At 34.7% G+C, this 24,966-nt stretch overlaps 1 protein-coding gene across 1 annotated transcript in view; it reads left to right on the forward strand.

The window, feature by feature from the left end:
- LOC118743562 (obscurin) overlaps positions 1–24,966 on the forward strand; it is a 434,461-nt gene that overhangs the window by 94,674 nt on the left and 314,821 nt on the right. Inside the window, exons 5-6 of the mRNA XM_036476326.1 lie at positions 4,173–4,329; positions 23,925–24,010. Coding sequence (XP_036332219.1) covers positions 4,173–4,329; positions 23,925–24,010 — 243 coding nt within the window. The remainder of the gene's footprint in view (positions 1–4,172; positions 4,330–23,924; positions 24,011–24,966) is intronic.

A 24,966-nucleotide genomic window follows, 5' to 3' on the forward strand; every position in this document is an offset into this window, starting at 1 on the left:
CAGTCGTTTCTCCTCTGTGCCAACTGACGCCAATTGGAAACGCCAAGTGAAGCCAAGTCCTTCTCCACCTGATCTTTCCATCGCAGCGGGGGCCTCCCTCTTCCTCTGCTACCACCAGCGGGTTCCGACTTGAATACTTTCAGAGCTGGAGCGTCGGTGTCCATTCGAACGACATGACGAAGCCAGCGGAGCCGCTGTATTTTAATTCGCTGCACTATGTCCATATCGTTGTAAAGCTCATACAGCTCATCGTTCCATCGTCTGCGGTACTCGCCGTCGCCAACGCGTAAAGGCCCGTAAATCTTCCGCAAAATCTTTCTCTCAAACACTCCAAGAGCCGCCTCATCGGATGTTGTCATTGTCCATGCTTCTGCGCCATATACCAGCACGGGCATGATGAGTGACTTATAGAGCGCGGTTTTCGTACGTCGAGAGAGGACTTTACTCCTGAATTGCCTACTCAGTCCAAAGTAGCACTTGTTGGCAAGAGTGATTCTACGTTGGATTTCAATGCTGACATTATTATCGGTGTTAATGCTGGTTCCCAAGTAAACGAAATTCTCTACTTTCTCGAAATTGTAACTGTCAACAGTCACGTGGGTGCCAAGGCGCGAATGCGCTGACTGTTTGTTTGATGACAGGAGATACTTCGTCTTGTCCTCGTTTACCACCAGACCCATGCGCTTTGCTTCCCTATCCAACTTGGAAAAGGCAGAACAGACTTCGCGGTTTTTGTTACCGATGATGTCGATGTCATCGGCATAAGCCAGAAATTGCAAGCTCTTGTAGTAAATTGTTCCTGAGCGGTTCAGTTCTGCAGCTCTTATTATCTTCTCCAACATCAGATTAAAGAAGTCACATGACAGGGAGTCGCCCTGTCTGAAACCCCGTTTTGTGGCGAACGGCTCGGAGAGGTCTTTTCCAATTCTGACGGAGCTGGTGGTATTGCTCAACGTCATTTTACACAGCCGTATGAGTTTTGAGGGGATGCCAAATTCAGACATAGCGGCGTATAGGCAACACCTTTTAGTGCTGTCAAAAGCGGCTTTAAAGTCGACAAATAGGTGGTGAGTGTCGATCCTTTTCTCGCGGGACTTTTCCAAGATTTGGCGTATTGTGAATACCTGGTCTATGGTGGATTTGCCAGGTCTAAAGCCACACTGATAAGGCCCAATCAGTTCATTGACGGTGGGCTTCAGTCTTTCACACAATACGCTCGATAAGACCTTGTAACCTATGCTTAGAAGGCTGATCCCGCGGTAGTTGGCGCGAATGGCGGGGTCACCTTTCTGGTGGATTGGGCAGAGCACACTTAAATTCCAGTCGTCGGGCATGCGTTCATCTGACCATATTCTGCACAAGAGTTGATGCATGCACCTTATCAACTCCTCGCCGCCGTACTTGAATAGCTCAATTGGCAGGCTTTCAGCTCCAGCGGCTTTGTTGTTTTTCAGCCGCGTTATTACTATACGTACCTCGTCATAGTCAGGCGGTGGAATGTCGACTCCGTCATCATCGACTGCGGGCTCGGGTTCTTCTTCTCCACAACTTTCCGTGCTGCTACCATTTAGTAGGGCGGAAAAGTGTTCCCTCCATAATTTAAGTACGCTCTGGACATCAGTTACTGGGTCGCCATTATTGTTCTTACAGGAGTGCGCCCCGGTCTTTAAACCTTCCGTAAGTCGCCTAACTCTCTGGTAAAATTTTCGGGCATTCCTCCTGTCGGCCAGCATTTCAAGCTCTTCGCACTCACGTATTTCGGCCTCTCTCCTCCTGTTGCGGCAAATATGTCTCACTTCCCCCTTCAGACCCCTATAGCGGTCCCACATAGCGCGCGTTGCGCCCGATCGCAGCGTGGCCCTGTAGGCGGCATCTTTTTTCTCTGCAGCTTCCTGAGAGCAGGTGTGAGAGTCGAGTAGCGAAAGCGCTGGCTGTCTGTTGTGATTGCAGCTTTTCAACGTTAAGCTTTCCTTGCATATTTGGGCGCACATTTTTTGCTGCACAGAGGCGGGTGCGTATCTTGGCTGCAACAAGATAGTGGTCCGAGTCGATGTTTGGGCCTCGGAGTGTGCGTACGTCTAAAACACTGGAAGCGTGCCTTCCGTCTATCACAACATGATCGATTTGGTTTCTCGTTTTTTGATCCGGAGACAGCCAGGTAGCTTGATGGATCTTTTTATGCTTGAACCTAGTACTGCATACTACCATGTTTCGGGCCCCGGCGAAGTCGATCAGCCTCAATCCGTTGTCGGACGTTTCGTCGTGGAGGCTGAATTTTCCGACGGTGGTTCCAAAGATCCCTTCTTTGCCCACCCTAGCATTGAAGTCGGCAAGCACGATTTTGATATCATGACGAGGGCAGCGCTCGTACGTGCGCTCCAAGCGCTCATAGAAGAGATCCTTGGATGTCTCATCCTTCTCTTCCGTCGGGGCATTGGCGCAGATGAGCGAGATGTTGAAGAATCTCGCGTTGATGCGGATTGTGGCTAGACGCTCGTCCACCGGGGTGAACGACAGTACTCGGCGATGGAGTCTCTCTCCCACCACAAATCCAACTCCGAATCTGCGCTCCTTTACATGACAGCTGTAGTAGACGTCGCAAGGCCCTATACATTGTTTTCCTTGCCCCGTCCAACGCATTTCTTGGATGGTGGTGATGTCAGCTTTTGTCCTTACGAGGACATCAACCAGCCGGGCAGAGGCACCTTCCCCATTAAGGGTCCGGACATTCCAGGTGCATGCCCTCAAATCGTAGTCCTTTAAACGTTTGCCGTGGTCGTCATCATAAGGGGGGGTCTCATCCGAGGCTTTGCCTTGCTTCTTCACTGGAAGTGGTTTTTACGTGGCGGGTCCCAAGCCCAGTGCACAACCCATTGCTGGGACGGGGGTGGTTTCGCAACCAAATACTTGTTTATATAGCGAGCCGCTTGCTCCAAGCAGATACCCGCTTGCAGCCGCACCTACTGGTGAACAGACGCTGCAGACTTCAGTGAGCCCTTAAACCGAATAAGTCAAAGTGGCCCCACCGAAGCTCCCTCTCTTTCTGCCGTGACGCAAGGCTCCACTCGGATTGGTTACCGCATCTCGCACATAGGTTGCTCACGTTGCCCAGAGTGCGCGAACGAGGACGCAAGAGTCGGGATTGAGTATAGCCATGCAACTGTAACTGCATACCCAGCGCAATGACTATACCCCATTGCAATTTACTTAATCTAAAATTTTCAAGGTGGTAATTCTCTAATTTTTTTTATTTTTTTATTTTAAGTTAGACCACTAGCAATACACCGGTGAAAACTGCATTCAATTCCATGCATTAGTTTTCGAGTGATGCGCGTGCAAAAATACAGACAGGCAGATAAAAATTCGAAAAATGGTTGATTTGGTTTCTGTGGCGCTAATAAAGACCCCCACATTAATTTTTCTTTAATATCTCTAATGTACAGACATCAGCCTGTTGCAATTTTGTTATATTTATAGAAGATAATGGCAGTGATGAATAAATGCACTGATACCACTTAAATAAGTCTTTTTTTTCCATTTTTAGTCTAAAATTCCAATGAAACAAATATCTCTGACTTCTACGCCCACAAAATATTATTGGCCAGCTTTTTGGACTACTTAATAATATTTTCAAAATAATAATATCGACCCCTTTGGGCGAAACTATCGTGCGTGCAATTTTTTTGAAATGGACTTTTTGCTGCAAATTTGTTCTACACCACACAACGCATCACCTGGTAAAATATTGTACCTGAAACACACAAACAGACTAACACCAAACATTTACGGTATGTTTTGTAGTATCTTACAATGCAGGTTTTTGTGGCGAAATGATCGTATATGCCATACGAAAGTATTTTGTAAGTAGTGAAAAAATAAAAAAAAAGTTTAAAAGGATCGATATATGTCAGTATATAGATTAAAAATATCGATGGTCAAACAATACCAACTCATAACAGACAACTTTTCCTAAATTTAGTTAGTTATATACATAAACAAATTTTAAATTTTAGTAGCTGAAGGCGCAACTTAACTTTCTCATACTGACCGTCAACCTAGTGGTTGCAAACCAATTAGAAGTAAAACAATTCCATAATTTTGTAATAGTTCTGGAAATCTGAAACTTCTTTATAACTAAACACTAAACATAATTCCCTTCATTCTTATTACAGCTGGGGAAAGTGCACATTTCGAAGTACAATTTGCGGAAAAGCCAGGGTTGGTGGTTTGGCTAAAAGATAATAAACCGTTGGTGGATAAGCTTGCAGACCGTGTAATCCAAACTGAGGCGGCAATGAATTCATACCGATTAGATATCAAAAACTGCAGGTAACTACTTAATTTTGAATTGAAATAAAAATTTTAGAACTTTCTTCAATTGCTATATATAGTGGGACTGCTCTAATAATTGAAGGATACTACACTCTATGCCAATTCTATTTGCGCAAAGAGATATTGCCGATAATTATATCGCACAGTGTGCGACAATATCTCTTCAACAGTATACCAATTAAAAATTTTTTGTTTTTATTATTAACTAGCCAATGCCTGCTTACTTCGCGGCGACTAATAAGAACTTTTTCGTTGGCCAATTAAAAAGAGCGTTTAAAAGGAAAAACAGTCTGTAAAGTCAAAATTTTTAGCTTCAGTTGAAACCACTAAGGCACAGCATTCTCGTCACACATGGGCGTCGCCAGGATCGAATTCAGGGGAGGCCGGGACTGACATATAAAAAATCCCTCGAAAATTTTATTTCAAAATTTTAATGTAGTTGATTGATTAATCCTTATTAATACATATGTGTAAAATAAATGGTTCCATTTGAAAAGACAATCTTAACTAATAGCCAAATATAAATTTAGTTTAGAAAGCAGAGTGGAGTACTAAACTTACATTATTTGACTTGTTTTCATACAAATATAAGAATATTATAAATCGACACTTTAGTGGAAGATCGACCTATCTTGGCAGCCAGTTCAAAAACGCACTATTTCAGAAAACTTTTAAAGATCGCCCTATTTCATAATTAGGTTAAAGAACGCCCCCCTAACTCAGAATTTTATTGAATTCGGTTTAAAATCGCCCTAACTCAGATGCCGATTCTCAGCATATTTTCAACAAATTTTCATTTGAGATAGGGCGTTTTTGAACCGATTTCTGAAATTGTTCTTGAACCAAATTCTGAGATAGGGTGTTTTTTAATAGAATTCTGAGATAGGGTGTTTTCCGATAAAATTCGGAAATAGGCCATTCTTCAACCCAATTCTGAAGTAGGGCGTTCTTGTTTAATTATTATATATGTACTCAAAAACATAAACAATTATAATATTGTTATACATATGTATAAATGCAAAACATTACCATCTATCTGTTACAGGAAAATTCTGACTGACCATTATTATTGTAATTACCTATGAACTGAATTTCAGATTTTATAAAATGCATTCACGATGCAGAGATTTTGTACAACTTCAACACGTGACTGACGCGCAGGATTTTAGTGAATGACTAATGTCATACTACTTTTTAATCAATATCTTCTTAATTTTTCAGAATTGGTAAAGTAGTTGCAAGATTTAGACTGACTGACACCAGGCTATTTCTCTACACCACAAATTCAGCTTTTATAAAATGCTTGCAATACCTTGGCGCTCGCCTCTAGGACTATAAGTCTCGTAGAAAGACTTTCAAACTTGATTTCCCAAAATTCTAATTTTTACACATTCATGTTTCTGGCATGCGGGGGACGATATGTACTTGCCGATTTGTTTTACAAAATTCATTTAAAAGCAGACGTATCGGTCGCTTAACAAACCGGTCAATCGTTTCTGCAATTACTTCACTTTGATTCTCTAAAACATATTTTCGATGCATGCTTAAGATACATATACCTAAAGGTAAATTATGAGAAATTAAACTGATAATTTATTAAAACTAGTAGTAACCCTCGAAATTCGGGTGAATGCAGTAAAGAAATACTTACTAATATTAGGAATTTAAATTTAAGTATATAATAAAACGTGATATTCATGAATATAATTCAATATTTAGCTTAAGATTTATTTAAAGAACTTCGTGAAAGACAACAATTAATCTTATATTGCTAGTGACCTGACAACCCAGGATAATTTTTAAGTTCTTAAAGGACCTTACTCTACTCAAAGCTTCGTACCACTGAGAAAACCGTCATCTCTAAGGTATAGACTAACCTTTCACAATATATGCCCAAGGTAAATCTACCACACATTTTTGTATTTAAAACCTACATCATTTTTAGACAGAACTTTTGTTTACAATATTCACATAACTCTAAAATTTCAATTCAATTCTAATAAGAAATTAAAAAATTAATCAATAAATAAAAAAAAAGACATCATTTGGCTTTAAATTTATCTGTGCTTTAGCTTTTTAATATTTCAGATATCCGCATATTTATATTTGCTAAAATATTATGCAATGAAAAGGAGTTCTTTGTTCCATCCAATAAATATAATATAAGTTTGTTAAAACGTCCTATGTTTTATCAACTTAACAAAATGAGTTGCTGGTTTGAACTGTATACTTTTTAAGTCTGGTAAAACACCCAAAAATATTTAGTACGAAATAGATATATATCGCACACTGTCTTCAAAAGAGGCAAAACACAAAAAAAAAATTTGGTCGATTCTTTTTTGCATAAATCAATTCGTAGAAATTTTCTCAAATTAATGAAAACATTTTTTTCTTGATGATTATATTTTCTAGCTATAAAACTTGTTTTTGTATCACAAGTTGCGTTGAATCTGTACGATCCACAAGCACTTATAGTTCCGGATCTGATTGATTTGAGTTGAGAATTGGAAAATCTACAACATCTTATTCAAATCTAACAAAAATTTTAGTATTACACTTTTAAACTAGATCTTTCTTAACAAAAATTCAACCACTAATTTAAAAAAATTTAAAATGTGTATACCGGCTGATTTTGTATCGATCATTTCAAAAATCAAATTAAAAAATTTGTAAAGCTTTGAGCTTTGCCTTCATTCAGGGTCCTTCGTAATGGTCAGTGATATCTTAGGTGTTTAAAAAAGAAAGTGATCCCAACTATTTTTATACATTTCATGAGCATGAAATGTATAACTTTGGTCCGATGTTTTTAAGTACCAGCATAAGAAGAGATAGACCCATTAAAATGTATACTTAAATGATCAGAACGGCGAGCTGAGTCGATTTAGCCATGTCCGTCTGTCCGTCTGTTTGTATGAAATCTAGTCTCTCAATTTTCGAGATATCCGGATCAAATTTGGGAGGTGGATGTATTTTTATAATGTACTATCAGAGCACACGACGTCGTTCGGGTAAACAGTAATTCAGCATACAGTTTCTTTCTGTTTAAATTAAGGCATCCTTATGAGCCATACTTTAAGATTTATCGTGCTTCAACTAATATATGCTGATCATCACTTTCTGTACTACAAATCTTGTTCCATCATTAATAGTTGCGTTCCCTAACTCGCAAGAGTTGCAAGAATTTACAGGAGTATACCAGAAAGCGTTCCTGTAGTCGGTTCTCTCGCTCTCATCCGCTTCGCTGAGTGTATGAAATTTCTTCGTGCTACATTAGATGTAATTTATTTTAATTAAACACAACATACTTAAAATATGCGAAAATCAGGCGATTTAAATATTTTTAATATCTTCGAAATATTTTCATACTAAAACTATCTTAAACCTATCTCTTGTGATACTTTTTCATACTTATGTACATGTAGTTAAGAAATGATGCCATTTCAAAATCATTGATACTCATATTGTAATAATTTATTGAAATGTTTGAAAATTTTGAATCTTTTTTTTTATACCGTTAATTCCTATAATCCAAGTTGAATTTTAATTTTCAAACATGTGGAGTCCCTGCTATTCATATGTTGCTTAGAAATAAAGCCTTTTCAAGACCCTTCCGATTAAAACATAGATTGTAAAAACTCATTAAACTTATAATATAATTGTATTTGAATTTACGTTTATAACAGGTGGCAACCCTCTTTAAAGACCTCGGAAAACTCAACATGTTTAAGCTGAATCTTTCTAATATAAACACGAGTTGTAAAACATGTGGCAACCCTTTTCGAACTATTTTTTTTACTAAAACCCTATCCATATTGTGATACATATTCCAATTATCAAATTCCTTTAATTCAAGAAGAATTTGATTTTTCAAACAGATGGCAACCCCCTGCATGTAGTTTAGAACTAAAACCCTTATCAAAAACCTTTTGATTGATACCCTTATTATAGTAATTCATTTAAATTAAATGAATTTAATTTTTAAACGGGTGGCAACGCTTGTAAAACACCTCAGTAATATGTTTAATGTTCAACCTGAAGGTTTCTTAGCAATCTTTCATTTGACACCCATATATTAATTTTTTAGATAGTTTGTGATCAGTTAATTTATATTTGGCTTTTCGAACAGATGGAAACCCTTTCAAACTACAACTTTTTTAAGCCTCTTGTCATCCATTCTTTAATATAATTTTCAAATAAATAATCCCCTTAATTCAAGTCGAATTTAATTTTTTTAAAGTGGCAGCCTCCTCGATGAAAATGTAATTTTTTTATATACGTATATGTATCTATACCAAGTCCCTGTACTCTATGAAAATCCCGTTTTATGGGAGGTGCCACGCCCCCTCGTATAATCGAGATTAATTCTATCCTATATTTTAAGTTGGGCTAAATGGCCCCAGTGTACAAAATTTATCTATCCTATATTTTAAGTTGGGCTAAATGGCCCCAGTGTACAAAATTTAATGGGAATCGGTTGAGTAGTTAAAGCGTGAAAACGTAACAAATAAACAAACTCACTTTCGGATTTGTAATATTAGTAAGGATAGTAAGGATACCTTACTATAAGCACCTACCATAGATATGTCTGTATACCGAATTTCAAGTTCACGTGACTAATGGTTTTGAAGTTATAGCTGATAAAATTTCTCCGAATATGGGATGAGCCATGTCCCCTTTTACAAACTCATGTAAATATGTATACAAGCACCTACCATAGTATGCCTGCATACCAAATTTCAAGTTCATGTGACTTATGGCTCCGAAGTTATAGCTGATAAAAATATCCACGCCTATGGGATGAGCCACGCCCCCATTTGCAAACTCATTTATATATACCTAACTATAAGCACCTACCATAGATATGTCTGCATACCAAATTTCAATTTCATATGACTTATGGTTTTGAATTTATATTATTATAGCTGGTAGAACTTCCACGCCTATGGGATGTGCCACGCCCTCTTTTACAAAGCCATTTATATATACCCTAGTATAAGCACCTACTATAGGTACGTCTGCGCACCAAATTTCAAGTTCATATGACCTATGTTTCCGAAGTTATAGCTGATAAAAATTTTCACGCCTATGGGATGTACCACGCCTCTTTTTACAAAATCATGTATATATAGTAGGGCGGGTCAATTTGTATGGATCGATTTTTTTCGACATTGTTCCCAGCATATTCGGATTCTTCATAAAATTCTAAGAAAAAAATTCCTCCAGACCATAGCTGTAAAGTCAATTTCGAGCCTGCGCATTTTTAAAAGAAGATACCTTATAAGTACATATGTATATAAAAATGAATTGCTGTCCGTTAGTCTCGCTAAGACTCGAAAACGGCTTGACTGATTTTTTTGGTTTGTTTTTTTGTAATATCCGGATGGTTAAAACCAGAAAAAAATAGAGAGTTGCCACCTGTTAAAAAATTTCAGTGTAAGTAAATTAATGAGATAAATTAGATATTACAATATGGGTGTCAAAAGAAAGAGGTTATGAAGGCTTACAGGCGAATATTTTTGAGGGGGTTGCCACCTGTTTCAATATTTAATTAAGTTAAATTGCCAAGATAAATTAAATATTGCAATATGGGTATCAAATTAAAAAGGTATAAGAAAGCTTACTACTGAAAATATTTTTGAGTCGGGTGGCCATCAATTTCGAAAATTTAATTCAATTAAGTTAATAAGATAAAGTATGTATTATAATATGGGTGTCAAGCGAAAGATATTTGAAAGATTTTTGATTAGGAAATATTTTCAATAGGCCTGTCACCTACCTTGTGCTTGGGAATTTATTGATACGAAAAATTAATTTCTGATATCTATTGTTTTTTTTTTATTTAAAGGACCGCAAGATTGCACTACAAAGCAAATTACATATATGTATATATGTATGTAATTTTTTACTATTGTAACAGGAGAAGTTACTGTATGTATTTTTTGTACAGAGTCGAACAAAAGTTTTTGCACAGTGAATTTTTCGCAATATATGCAACGTTTTTAATTTATTTCCCATAATTTTTTATAAAAACATAGTTCAGACTACACAATAAAACATAAAAATAGAATCTCTAAACTTTGTGAAAAACTCAGGAAAATTCAATAGATCTACATACTAATTTGCTATTTTATATTCAGATTTTCAAGCAACTTCAAACTTGCACTTTGTTAAACTAAAATAGAATGGACTATTAAACTGCATACTTGGAATTTTTTGTAAAAAATCCGAATAGAAAGTTGCAAATTAGTGTGCAAATTCATTGAATTTTTAGACATTTGATTTTTATGTGTTTTGGTGTAGTATGAACTATGTTTTTATAAAAAATTATCGGTATTAAATTAGAAACTTTGCCTATATTGCAAAAAATTCACTGTGCCAATACTTTTGTTCGTTACTGGAAGTAAATAAAACTTTAACTCTAAAAAACCAAAAACAATAATATTTTACAATATTTCAAAATTATTTTTCGAATAATAAATTTGTTTATGATTAACAGTGTATTTATACTTATTTTGGTTTTAGATCCTTTTTACTTTCAACACGAGGTATCTTTTTTTCTACTTTCTATTGTCATAGCCATAACTCCCTCTCTGTTTTTATCAATCACTCGTCGAGAAACACTGGCTAATAATTGAACATGTCTTTCTGTTCCTTGAATATGTGATGGAATTTTCGGATCTATAAGTGGTAAATCATCATGTTCTAGGTAGTCCAACAAATGTTCGTAAGGAATATTTTGTGTAAATGGCGGTTCAAATATGTTTTCATCGTTACATAGATCTATCATATTAATGTATTCTGTGCAATTGAAATTGATTTGTGGCTTTTTGTACTCTCTTAGGGTACCTGAGTTATACAAATAATCACGAAAATACAATATTTTTCTTATAGCTTTATCACGTATGGCTTTTCTTTCATCAAACAACATTGCTAGCAAGATATTTTCAGAATGTGCATAATATAAATTATTTTGAACAACTGTATCTATACTTTTCTTCAAATTTGGACTTAAAAACTTTGTCCACTGTATAAATTTTGATAATAATACACTACCATATACAACAGAACTATAATACTTGACACTAAAATACATTGGAACATAAACTTTCACATAAAGTTGCTAGAATCTTCAAATTGTGGTTTGGTTTATTCGTTGACACATACAATTGTAATATTCTGCTAGCTCTTGTTATCCAGCGAGAATGTGATGATGGTCCTGGTTTCATGTTAGCCAAATCGGCTGGACATACACCATTGGAAATTGCGTTAGCCATTTTGTACAAGTACTTCACATCCGTAGATAATTCACACTGAAGTTCTTCGTCCATAGCAGGAGGCATATTCTCTAGTAGTATATGTTCAAAGTCAGTTGCAACCTGTGTTTACAATAAAATATAATATTTGTTAGTAGCGAAATAGTTACAGCTTACACACATCGAATAATTTTTTTTTCTATAAGAACTACAAAACAATTAAAAAATATTTTAAAACATACTTGTAATGTTTCACATTCTTGGATCTGTTTATCTAACTTTCCAGTTGTTGATCTAGGTCCAAATCAAGAATGATAGAATACAAGATTGCGCCGTCCTGGGCGTTGACATTTGTGTACCACAAGTAAACAAAGAATAGAGCGAAAAGAAGAACGAGTTGAAACTGCCAAAGCAGTTCACTTTACAGCGAAAATCGTGTTTTAATTTTGCTAAATGCGAAAATATTGCATTTTTCACCTAATCTATTAGAGAACAGTTAATATTTTAGTGCACTCCATTGCTTTGCAATTGAGGCTGCTTCAGCAAACGTTTTAGTGCACTCCATTGCTTTGCAATTAAGGCTGCTGCAGAAAACCGCGGCAGCATCTCAGCGGGATTGATTGGTTAACTTGCTAATGGAGGCTGTTTGGAGCAGAAGCAAAATCATTGTGAGGAAATGCTGTTAATGTTATAATAAAGAAACATTTCGAGAACGGCTTTGCCGTGCCCTATGTACACAAAATGCAGCGATTCGTTCCAGCGCTACACTAGCATCTACGCTTCTTGCATCTTGACGGCTGTCGCAATTTAACACTCATCACTTCATTGTATTCGTTTTTACGCAGTCTCCAACTCAAAAATCACTCACCAATTGCAAATTAATACAATTTAAACTGATTTTTCACTTATAATTCAAATTTCTCTTTCGCTGATTTGTAAACAAAGGTTTATTTACAAGTTACCACAAGTGTCAAAATCGGCAAAACCAAAGTAGCGGTACCACTGACGGCGCCACCTTTGTTCGCTGCACCGTGGGTCCAAATGTAATTGCTTGGTCTAATGTTTGATATAAATGACGAAACGGGAGCTCGTTGAAATGTAGCAAGCATACGAACCAGTGCAATGATTTCTTTAAATGAAGTTCAAATCTGCGCAAAACGCCATTATATGTTCCAGTGTTAGCAGGTTCACCATCACTACATATGCCAATTAAGTGTTCAAGTGATATTTGTTTATTATTAAAGAATTCAAATAATTGTTTCTGCTTAGATTCCGCATCTTCTTTGGTCAATTCTACATATCCAATTAATACTGTGTTTGGTTCTCTTGCAACTACTAAATGAGGCTCTTTTACCATGTTTTGATGATATTTTTGATTAATTGTTTGTTGTGTTAATGAATTATTTTTCCGACCATCGAAAGAAAATGCTTTTAAATTAGATTCAATACGTTGTTTACTTAACACTACGTCTCTATATTTAAGCCTTTCTCTGGCAACCTTACGTTTGTCCATAATAATAAAATCACCCTTTTCATCTCTTATGTTTAAGTCTTCGAGAAGTGCTGTGGCTATACAAGCAGCTCTGTCGGAAACTCCAAATCTATCGCACATCATAACAAAGTTTGGTATGTTGTATCTTGCAGTATAAGGACCACGTTTCATTGCAGAAGGTTGTTGTGTAGCTGATGGTAATTCATCGATATCCATAAGCATTTCTGATGTATTTGGCTGATATGTTTGATCGTCATTGTCTGTTGCAATTGTTGGTAATTCTGTTAGCACTTCATCTGAAGTAAATGGCAAATATTCTGGTATTGTACGTTTTCTTTCGTTATGTTGATCAAACATGAATTCTGTTAGATTTTCTGGAATTAGTCCACAGGAGCATTTTGTTGTTTGTAAACTACATTGGCATTTTCCAATGTAAAACAATTGCTTTAACGAATATACGAGTGATTCGATTTTGCTTCTATTTTTACACTTATTATCTTTATGATAACTATCGATTAATTTATTTAACTTTTTGACAATATTATTTCTGCTCATAATTTCAATATTTAATTTGCACCAAATTTCAGTTAATTTATCTACTACATTTGGAGTAAACGATTTATATGAGAACATCTTTCTACTAGATTTAGCTTGATCACTGAGAAAAAAATAATACTGTAAAATATTGCCATTATCTGGTAAATTAATATCACTCAATTCACTTGATTCACCAAAGGACATAATATCTGGTCGAGGCATAGTTAATGCTTGTAACTCTGATTCAGAGTTTTTTGCTGATTTATATGACGCAGGATGCTGATTCATCATATTAAGTTTTCTACAAATTGACGCGCGCACTTTCAATACTATTTTTAAATTAGCTGTATTTTTCGCTACCTCTAATATTTTCAATTTTTGTTTACGTCGCCTACCATCTGTTTTTATGCACAATTTGCAAAAGTGTTTTATGACACTGTGCGCGCCACTTTTAATACTCTAAACCAGCCAGGGAGGAGATTGGCGGATAGATCTCCCACTTCGTCAATACACTACTATTGTTATACCTTTCATGAGCATGAAATGGTATTATAACTTTGGTCCGATGTTTGTAAGTACCAGAATAAGAAGAGATATACCCACTAAAATGTATACTTATATGATCAGAACGTCGCGCTGAGTCGGTTTAGCCATGTCCGTTTGTTTGCATGCAATCCAGTCTCTCAGTTTTCGAGATATGCGGATGAAATTTTGCAATCTAGTCTCTCAGTTTTCGAGATATCCGGATGAAATTAGGTAAGTGAGTGTATTTTTATAATGTATTGATCATTCGTCGGAACCGGAAAAATAAAATTTGAATAATAATGCCAGGACTTTTTATAATTTTTTCGGCATTTTTCCTAATTACAAGAAGAGTTTTATAAAACTTTTATAACACCAAATGTTTATCAAGCTTAGGATTTTGTGTTATCCGGGCAGGCTTATTAATTTAACCAGAGAATATGTTTTCTTTGTCAAGTTTACCAAGTTACCCATTTTAAACAGCTACCTGTACTGTATCAGCGGTTAAAACTTGTCAAATTTTTATTTAAAATTTTCGGTAAGGAATAAGCGAGTGGATGAAAAATATATAACGGTAAGAACGGCCCATATATATGTATATGAAAGAATACACACATGCGACGACTCTAGCCATTGTGTGTCACTCCTTTAAATCATAGTTATTTTTTTCTTAATGTATTAAAAAAATAACGTTCGTAACTCTTTAGTAAATATTAATCTGCATATTAACTTAATATATATTAAAGACTAGAAGATGACCCGGTGAACTTCATATCATCTATAATTTATTTGAATTTCACGTTGATCAATTATAACAAATCTTCAAAATCCAATTCATTGAGATCACTAATACTGCCTGATGTTATAGCTGATAAAAGATTCCACACCTATGGGATGTGCCACGCCCCCTTTCACAAACTCATTTATATATACCTTTCTATAAGCACCTACCATAGGTATCTGTGCATTTCAAATTTCGAGTTCATGTGACTATAATTCCGAAGTTAGAGTTAATGCAAAATTTTACGCCTATGAGGTGGGAGGTGAAACCAGATCCCACCCCTTTGCGAGCCCCAATTTTTTTACCCTATTATAGGTCCAGGAGCCATGGTAATACTCTGTCAAAATTTTGTTCGATTATGTCCATCCGTTTAGGCTGCAACCTACCACATACATACATACATACTTCCACAAATATATAGTAGATTTGCTTTGAAGCGCCATCTTGCGGTTCTTTAAATCAAAAGTAGATATCAGAAATGAATTTTTCATATCACAAAACTCCGGAGCACAAGTTTTTATTAAAAAATAAAAAACATTCGTAACAATTTAGTAAATATTAATCTGCATATTGACTTAGTATTAATTAAAGATATCTTCTTTTAAAAATGCGCAGGCCCGAAATTGATTTCAGAGCAATGGTCTAAAGGACTTTTTTTCTTAGAATTTTATGTAGAATCCGAATCTGCTAGGAACGATGTCGAAAAAAAATTGACCCGCCCTAATATATAGCCTACTATAATCACCTACCATAGATATGTCTACATACCAAATTGGAAGTTGATGTGAAAACCTGGCACATACATACATACATATGTACGTACATACATACTTCTACAAATATATAGTAGATATCTATCCTTCTCTTAGTTTAAAATAATTTTAGAGAATATCCCGACCACAGCGCTTCCTATCGTATAATTTTTTAGTCCAATTATTCCTTTTCAATTGGCTAACTTATGTTCAAAATGTGAGCCAAATCGGCAAGTAAATGCAATTTTTAGGAATATCTTGACCCCAGCGCCACCTAGCGAGTAAATTTTTGGTAGAAATATTTATTTTCATGGTACTGATATACGTTCCAAATATGAACCAAATCGGTCCAGACGTTTAGTAGTTTAGTGACATTTAATGTACAGAAAACTATGAAATTGTGAAATCGTGATGTCTCAGCTTTCTTAATTTTTCGGCAACAACAAAAAAAAATTTCAAATTTTTTTTTCTCGAAAAACCTTCCACACAGAAGGTCAAAAAAAGTACTTTTTACAGAATTTAAATCGGTTCAGCCGTTTGGTCAGGCATCGCGGTCATACGAAAAACATTTCATTTTTATATATATAGATTAATCATTTGTCGGAACCGGAAGAATCGGACCACTATAACATATAGCTTTCATGCAACTGATTGCTCAGATATGAGATTTTTTCTTATAACTTCTCTATTTATGTAGCTAGGAACATGACATTTTGCAATACTTCCACCCACTATAAACAGAAAACTTAGACTGAAAATTACAAAGATCGAGTCACTATAACCTATAGCTTAGATTGTTCAGATATAAGATTTTTCGTTATATTTAAGTGGCTAGGAACATGAAATTTCGCACTGTTGTCACTCATTATCAAAAGAATACTTTCAGTGGAAATGGCGAAGATTGGGTCGCTATAGCCTGTATTCTCCATATAACTCCATATAGCTCTATATAACCGATAAATTTCGTAAGCTATTTTATATATAATAATACAAAGTCTACTGAGAAAATCGTCAAAATCTATGCTTTATAAGCTTTATCTCTTATACCATTGATTGTTCAGATACTAGTTTTTGCGATATACATTTCTCCTTTATGTAGGAAGCTAAACCCATTAAATTGTGTTACCGGTTTCCATATCGATCACACAACAGCAAAAATCATTTAGATTGGTGCTATATAAGTAAGCTGACCAACCGTTATCCTTTGAGGAGGATTGTCCTCCTCAAACGTGATTTGTCCTCCTCAAAAATATTGTCTTTCTCTGTCCTCCTTTTGCAGCAGAACCAGTTCACAAATCAAAACTGGAACTTTTTACAAGTACGAAAAGCAATTACTTACATTTTGCATAAGTTTTGTAGCGAAGAAAAAAACAAAACACAGAGGTAGAGAACTGTCAAATCGTATTAAGGATGTGCGCGTGGGAAAGGGGTAATTCGCGATCGTAATTGTTTCCGGCAAATTTGCCACTTATAATAATTCTTGTATACATATATTAGGGTGATCCAAAATAACTAACCTGACGAATTTATGGCCTTAAAATGACCTGTTTACTGAGAGGAAATTCTCCCATTTGGAAACATTTTTATTTCAATTTTAAAAGTGGTCGGTCAGCATTTGAAATTTTCTATGTAAATAACATTTAAAAAAAAATGTTTTCATTAAAAATGTTATAACTTTTGAACCGTTAAGAAAAGTTATAAAAAAGGGATATAGGTTTTTCTAGGCATATTCTTGTAGGGCATTAAACTCTCTAAAAAAATTCCCTGAATATGGCTGTCTTAGAGGCAATTAAAAGTATTAAATATGTTAATATATTGCTGAACTAGGTATAGCCAGCGTTGCCATAAGTCAAGATTTATCTTGAAAATTAAGATTTTTCTGTTTTTTATTAAAAATCTTCAAACAAATACTATTTAAAAAGCAAAATTTTACACTGAAAATATCTTGAAAATGAAGACTATTGTGTATGATGTAAAATTTTTAAAGTTTAAGTTAAAATTGTTAAATTATTTATATTATTCTTACTAAATCATTGTAAGCAGCAAATGAAGGAAGAAGAAAAATAAAATATGAAATCCCCTACAATATTATCTGCCTTCTTCTCTCGCACAGTAAAACATATACTCTAGTGCAGAGTTAGAGTGTGGAGGAAAAGAACAAACGGTAGCTTAAATGACAACAATGGAATTTTTCAAGTAAGCTGCCATTAAGCTGATGAGTCTACATGGATAAATGTATAACGAGAAAAAAGGAGCGGTAAACTTTATAAAATAAGGTCCATGTAAAAATAACAATAAAAAATCTAATTAAAAAGCTCAAAATTGTTATGGAACTTTGCCGAATTTTCTTAACTTTTGTACAAACATTGAAGTTTGGACTAACATGGTTTTTAATAGATAACGAGCTATTCTTTCATAAAAACAGAAAAAGTAATTTTTAAACAAACAACACAAGTGACTTCAAATCTCATATATGTAAATATTGATCGTTAATTTCTTCTTAATCAAACCCAGAAAAAAATCGGTAATCGCTTTTGGTGGTAACGTGTTCTAGAAGGCATAGCGTTATAATGCCTTCGAATTTTTTCTTGTAGGCATTACCGGTAATGCAAAGTAGAATGTCCTACAATATTTTATTTATTTCTCTTCTTTGTTTCATTTCGATGAATGCAAAGGAGACTATTATTATTTTTTTTTTTAATTCGCTTCTTTGCGAATGCAAAGTAGAATATCCTACAATATTTTATTTGTTTCTCTTCTTTGCTTCATTTCAGGGAATGCAAGGTAAAATGTCCTACAATATTTTTTTTTTATTTTACTTCTTTGCTTCATTTCGGGCAATGCAAAGTAGAATGCAGCATCATAGTCAGCTGAAAAATATAATGCATATTCAAAAATTCTTTTTCTATCGTTACTTTCTGTGGAAATTTGTTTCGCATAAAAATTATGTTTTGCCTTGTTCAATTTGCAATCAATGAAGTGAAGTACAGGAGTGAGGAAGTACAATTTTAAGCTTAATTAAATATGCATGCATGTACTACGGATGTTAATTTTTCGGCTTTTTCCGATCCCGAGATTTTCGGGATGGCGTTGTCACAATCCCGGCATCCCGGGATTAGTCCCGGGATTTAGATATTCATTATTTTTCAACAACTTGAATCGAAAAAATTGCTTCTATATTGTTTGAAAAGCTCTCCTACTATGAAATAAATAATAAATAAATGAGTTTGAAACCTACTGTTTATTTAAAGTGGCGTTTTTATTTTTTCTCTCTGACCGCAGGATTTATTTTGAAGGACTTTGTAATTTCAAAGATGTGATTAATATGGGTAACAAATGCAATAGGAAATTTCTTTCGAATTTAAAAAATTTAAATTTTTTGGATTCACAAGGACGAATAGGTAATTTTTAAGCTGACAAAGTTTGAAGAACGAAACTCGAGGATGTTATATAAGCCCTTTATATAATCCCTTAACGCATAATTTTTTCAAAAACAAATATGGCGAAATTTCAAGGATTAAATTTAAAATGACATTTTCAATATTTACCAGCCCTTCTGTACCAGAAACCAGTGATCGGACTTAAGAAAAATTCAGTGTGGTAGAATATGAAAAAAATGTGGTAGATTTCAAAAAAATTTGGTAAATCTCAAGTTTTGGATCAAACTTTGTACAAGAATTAAAGAAATTCTGTAAAGTTTCACGTAAATTGCAAACTTTTTAATTAACTCTAAAAAAAATTAATTTTAGTATAACAAAGTGCTAGATTGAAGTTGCATTGAGTTTTGATAGTTTTTTCCTTGACGGTGTAAAGCGGTTCCTTCCATATCAAAATATATTTCGAACATAAATTTTTTTGCAATCTTGCGGAGTGCTGTCAGCGTTTCATTCAACCACATCACGATGTAGCACGTTGCAGAAACCGCTACTTGTGATTTGCCGATTTTGACAATTCTCATGTAAATGTAAACATCGCCTCAGAAACTTCAGATGCACTGAAATTTGCTAATACTATCTCAAAAATCGGCGCTTTTTTTAATTTCGCTATTAATTTTTTTTATAAATCATATATTTTAAAATTTAACGTAATGAAACCACGTTTCCTGTCGAAAAATTTATTATTGAGAAAATTTACTATTTTACAGTTTATTTTATCCTCCCATTCGGCTTAGTTTACTTTTACTTGAGAAATTTCATCGCCGCCGGGAATGCGGAATCTTGTATTTTCGTGAGTCCAGCTGTACATACATACGTAATACCTTGATTTGTTTGTTGAGTAATGAATTTTTATATTGATAATACTATGTATATTTAAAAGTCTATTAGTTATTATTTGTTAAATTAATGCGCTGTTATCTGGTTGCTTTATTGTTAATAATAAAAAATACGCTTAAAAATGAACTGATGTTTATGGCTGTGTACTGATTTTTGATCCCAACTGTGCTGATTATGTCACTATAATATCTGGCCACCCTAGATATATACATACGCACACATGTTTTTATCTGAAGTCTGTTTTTATTTTCATTAAGTGTGCCTTTAGGAATGACTTAAATTTTAGCTATTGAAAATGTTCCTTTTCTTACTTACAACTTGTGCTGGCATTTATTTTGGCAACTCTAACACATATCATCAATCACTGCTTCATAACGGCATATTTTCCAATAGAGTGGAAAAAGGTTTTGATTGTTCCTGTTGCTAAGAAGAATATTGCCACCGATCCAAGTGACTATGGACCGATAAGCATACTGCCAGCCTTTTTTAAAGTCTGCGAGTCCCTAATGGCAGCACAAATCTCCACATTTGTCCAACGAAATAATCTGTTATCTCCATTTCAGTCAGGGTTCAGAGCTAAGCATAGCTGTGCCACGGCTATGTTAAAAATAACTGATGATATTAGGGTACAGTTTGATAATGGCTATCTGACACTTCTCTGCCTTCTGGATTTTTCTAAAGCCTTTGACAAGGTAAGTCACGACCTTCTTTGCAAAAAGCTTAAACATTATTTTGGATTCTCTGACAGCTCTGTAAAGCTTATGGCCAGCTTCCTAGAAGGTGACTTGCAAGGCTACCTCGTCTGCGTCTAGTATTGTTGTCTCCGATGATCCGCAAGGCTCTGTTCTCGGTTCCCTCTTGTTTAGTCTTTTTGTCAACGCTGTATTCTCTGTTTGTCAGTATGTGAATGTCCAATATCAAGTCGTGTTGGTCTTGTGGAGGACTTGTGTTTCAAAATAAACAGTGATTTGTCTGCAATTTCGCAATGGGCCAATGATAATTGTCTTTGTCTGAATGCTGCTAAGTCCTATGTGTTGCCCATCAGTAACAGTGTGGTACATTTGGCAAATATTCCGAAACTTATAATTGGTAATAGTGTATAAATGTTTACTGACAAGATACAAAATTTAGGCTTTGTTGTGAATTTCATGTTGGCTTGTTCTGACCACATTAATAAAGTTTTTAGCAGTGTCTATGTTTTTTTTGCATAGGTGAAAAACGTCAGCTTCGTTTACACCTCTGGAGACAAGAAGAAAGCTTGCTGTTCAACTTATTGTGCCTCATATCACGTACTGTGAGCTTGTGTATAGCAAACTTGATTCTGTTTCGTCTCACAAGATTGATGTTTTGCTTAACAATGTTACGCGTTACGTCTATGGCCTCAAAAGATATTATCACATTTCTTTGTGGAAATCTAAAATTCTCGGATGTGGTGTTTTTAATTAACTTGTGGCAAGAAAATGTATATTTATGTTCAAGCTCATCAAATATAAAACTCCCAAATACCTTTATGATAAACTACAATTAACTAGGTCAAGTAGACATCAATGTCTGGTTATTCCTAAATAATCCTATTTGTCTTCGTCAAGGCTCATTTTCATTAATGCTGTGAGGCTCTGGAATTCCCCTGACGGAAACAATAGATTTTTTTTTAAATTAACTAATTGAAAGACTACTTTAAAACAAATGCAATGAGTAAATTTTCGAATTTGTATACTCTTTTTGCTCGAAAAAAAATTTGTGTCTTGGAAGTATGAAAAAGCATCTGTGGAGTCCAGAACGCAAGCGTATTCAAAAGAAACATACTGACTTTAAAGTTGTGTAAACCACATTCATTTTAAAGTAGTTGAAATTAAATGCAGAGTCGGACAGTCGACTTGCTGCTTGCACACAATTCAAACTCAACATTTGAAAGCAGATTTACATGTCTGGCTGTAGCTGAGCGTGCAAAGATGTTCGCTACAATTGGTCGTAGCCAAGAATGTCCATGTTCAAATCTCGTTTAATTTTTAATTTCGGTTTTTCTTAGTTATGAAAAAGCATCTGTGAAGTGCAGTACGAAGACGTATTCAAACGAAACATACTGACTTTGAAGTTGTTTAAGCCAAATGCATTTTAAAGTAGTTGAAAATACATGCAGGAAAAGGCAAATGGCTGCTTCCTAGGACATCGCCATGTTAAATAAATGAGTTTGTTGCAGGTAAAATAGTGAGAATTTCAATTAGTTGTCATCGGAAATAAAGTAGTTTATAAATTACTTTCAAACTAATTAAATTTCCTGCAGGGTCCATTCCAGAATCTGTCAAAACTGCTTTGGTTGGGGGTAGCTACGAAAAGGTAATTCACGGTTATTTTAACACGGGAAATATAATGTGATTGCGATTGAACTCTCTCCTCTTCTCGATCTCTATGTTTTCTCATTTTTGATCTTGGATGTACCTCAAACTTTAAAATTAGTTATAACTATTTATTGTTAGATTTAAGTTTGCTTCAAATTTTAAATAAGCCTTCAATTTTGTTATTTCCATCAATTGATGTATTATAAAATACTTAAAGTCTTACGTGTACACACTCATATCTTAAATAAATAAAATACATAAATATAAGTACGATTTTTATTTATTAAGTAGTTATGGAAAAATCTAATTATGGGTTATTTCTTGCGTGCTAAAAGCGAAGGTACACAACATGCGTTCGCCGGAAAATGCGTCACGCATCAATGTCAAATAAAATTGAACACATGCGTTTGTATGACAGTTGTTACAGACGACGCCCTTACGAATACGTTAACGCAGTTGCCGTCGAAAGTAAACCAACTCGCTACTTTTCTGTTGCGTTCATGCGTTGACATTTGAAATTACATTTGTGAAATTACATTTAAGGGTTGAGTGAGCAAACATTGTGGAGCACAACCGACTGTCTCATAAATGCCAACCACTACATTCATGCAGCTGTCTATTAATTATTATGTCAGTGAGATTTTCAGTTGCCCTGTCGATATCATTCTTGGTCCAAATAAGAATTTGCGGGTCAATGTGCAAACTGACATAATATTTGTATTTTACCCAGTTTGTGTGCTTACTTTAAGAGTTTGTTTTTATTTTTATTCAACATTGATAATGTCATGGGACAGGGAGAATGATCTGTAAAGAGATCAAATAATGTTTCTGTATTAACATGGTGTCTCGCAATACACTTTGTTACACCAAAGTCAATAAGATCGATTATCTTTTGGGGGTCAGAGGGCCAATACGTTGGCTGATCAGTAGAGAAGACGTCAAATCCTCTGTTCTGGATTACTTTATATAGATTTCTGTTCTTTAGTGTAATCAATTTAGACCCCGAATGTACGTTTGGCATTGTAATCTCCTGCTACAATATACTTATTGCCAAACTTTAGGAAAAGGTCATTAAATTGCTTTTCTGTTATGTTATAACGAGGGAGCAGTATATGGTATAGTATAGTATAGTATAGTATAGTATAGTATAGTATAGTATAGTATTAGTATGTTATATTAAAAAGTTTTTTTATTTAATTGTTTTATAATCCACCTTGAAGTTTGGTGGAAAAATGCAAAAAACCAATTTTGAGGGCTTTTTGACCTTTTTTCAGTAGTAGGATCAATGGGGACTTTTTACATTACATTTAAAATGGTGTTCCCACAACTCCTATTAATTTTTAGCTTCATGCGAATTATCGTAAGCTTACCTCCATTCATTGAGCTAACTTGACTGGGCTTTAATAGTAACTTTCACGAATGCAATTTAATTGAAATATGATTTTTTCATTTGAATTTGATATGAAAACTGACAGAAGGAAAACCATTATTTTACACTTAAAGTTATATTTGCACTTCCTCATTGTGTTTTCTATAGTTATGTGAATGTATAGCAATTCAACAGCAGTTTAAGATTTTTTTTGGCGCAGGTTAAATTTGTAAAACATAGCTTTGATTAAACTTTCTCTATTTATTATTTTAGAGAATCTGACGCTGGAACGTACACTGTGAAAGCAGCAGCTGGCGTTGAGAGTACAACATGCTCGGCACAATTGGCAGTGGGCCAAGGTGAGTAGAAATTTATAAATTTACTAGTAAGCCCTGGCAGACGCTGTCCTGCTACACATAGATATCGTCGCCTGGGTAAAAGATTGCCGTAAGCGCAATTTTGATGATTTTTAGTTATAGATACAGTTATGATTTTGAAATAAGGTCTTTCGATTGGTGTTATCAGTTTCTAGATATCTCCTTTAGTTTCCGAGATATTGACTAAACGTTTTTCGATAATTTAGTAAAAATTTACCTAGTGAAGCAGTAATATTGAACTAATCAATATCTTAAAAATGGCGTTCTCCATTTTTGGATAACTCTTTTAGTTTACGAGATATTGAGTAAAAAGTGTCGTTAATTTAGTAGAAATTTTTATCACATTTTGTCGTATTTCATACAATGTGGCTGCCAAATTGTGGACAAATGACGCTTACGACAAAATTTTACTAAAGAAAATCCTTCATAAACTCAAAACTAATTAATAATAAACATTAAAAATTAAATAATTTAAGAATTTTGTGGACTAGTAACATTTTCAGGGACCTTGGAGAAAATCTATCTTCGCGTTTTTGAGAAATTGCATTCCAAACTTCAATCGCGATTTCACACAACCTGCCGAAATTACATACGACAATCTTTTACCCAGGCGACGATATGTATATAGGCAGGTTACATGCATCGTAGATATTATGGGTCTTCACACCAAAGCTTGGTACTCGGTGTTCGGTATTTTTCCCATGTATTTTGTAACACTATTTTACACAAACAAAATACATTAGAAAAAATTACCGGACACCGAGTTACCGAATACCGAGCTCGATGTGAAGAGCAATATTGTTTCTTACGTTTCATTTGATAACGAAATTTACAAAATATTGTCATTATTGTTCAATACGTTTGAAAAAAAACCATCTCTGGTTACGGTTCAAACATCAGCCAGGGGAATGGATAACATTGGATGGTGTCAAAACGCT

Source organism: Rhagoletis pomonella, unplaced genomic scaffold (genome assembly GCF_013731165.1).
Source record: "Rhagoletis pomonella isolate Grant_MI unplaced genomic scaffold, Rhpom_1.0 Rhpom_scaffold_00007, whole genome shotgun sequence".
NCBI lineage: Eukaryota > Metazoa > Arthropoda > Insecta > Diptera > Tephritidae > Rhagoletis > Rhagoletis pomonella.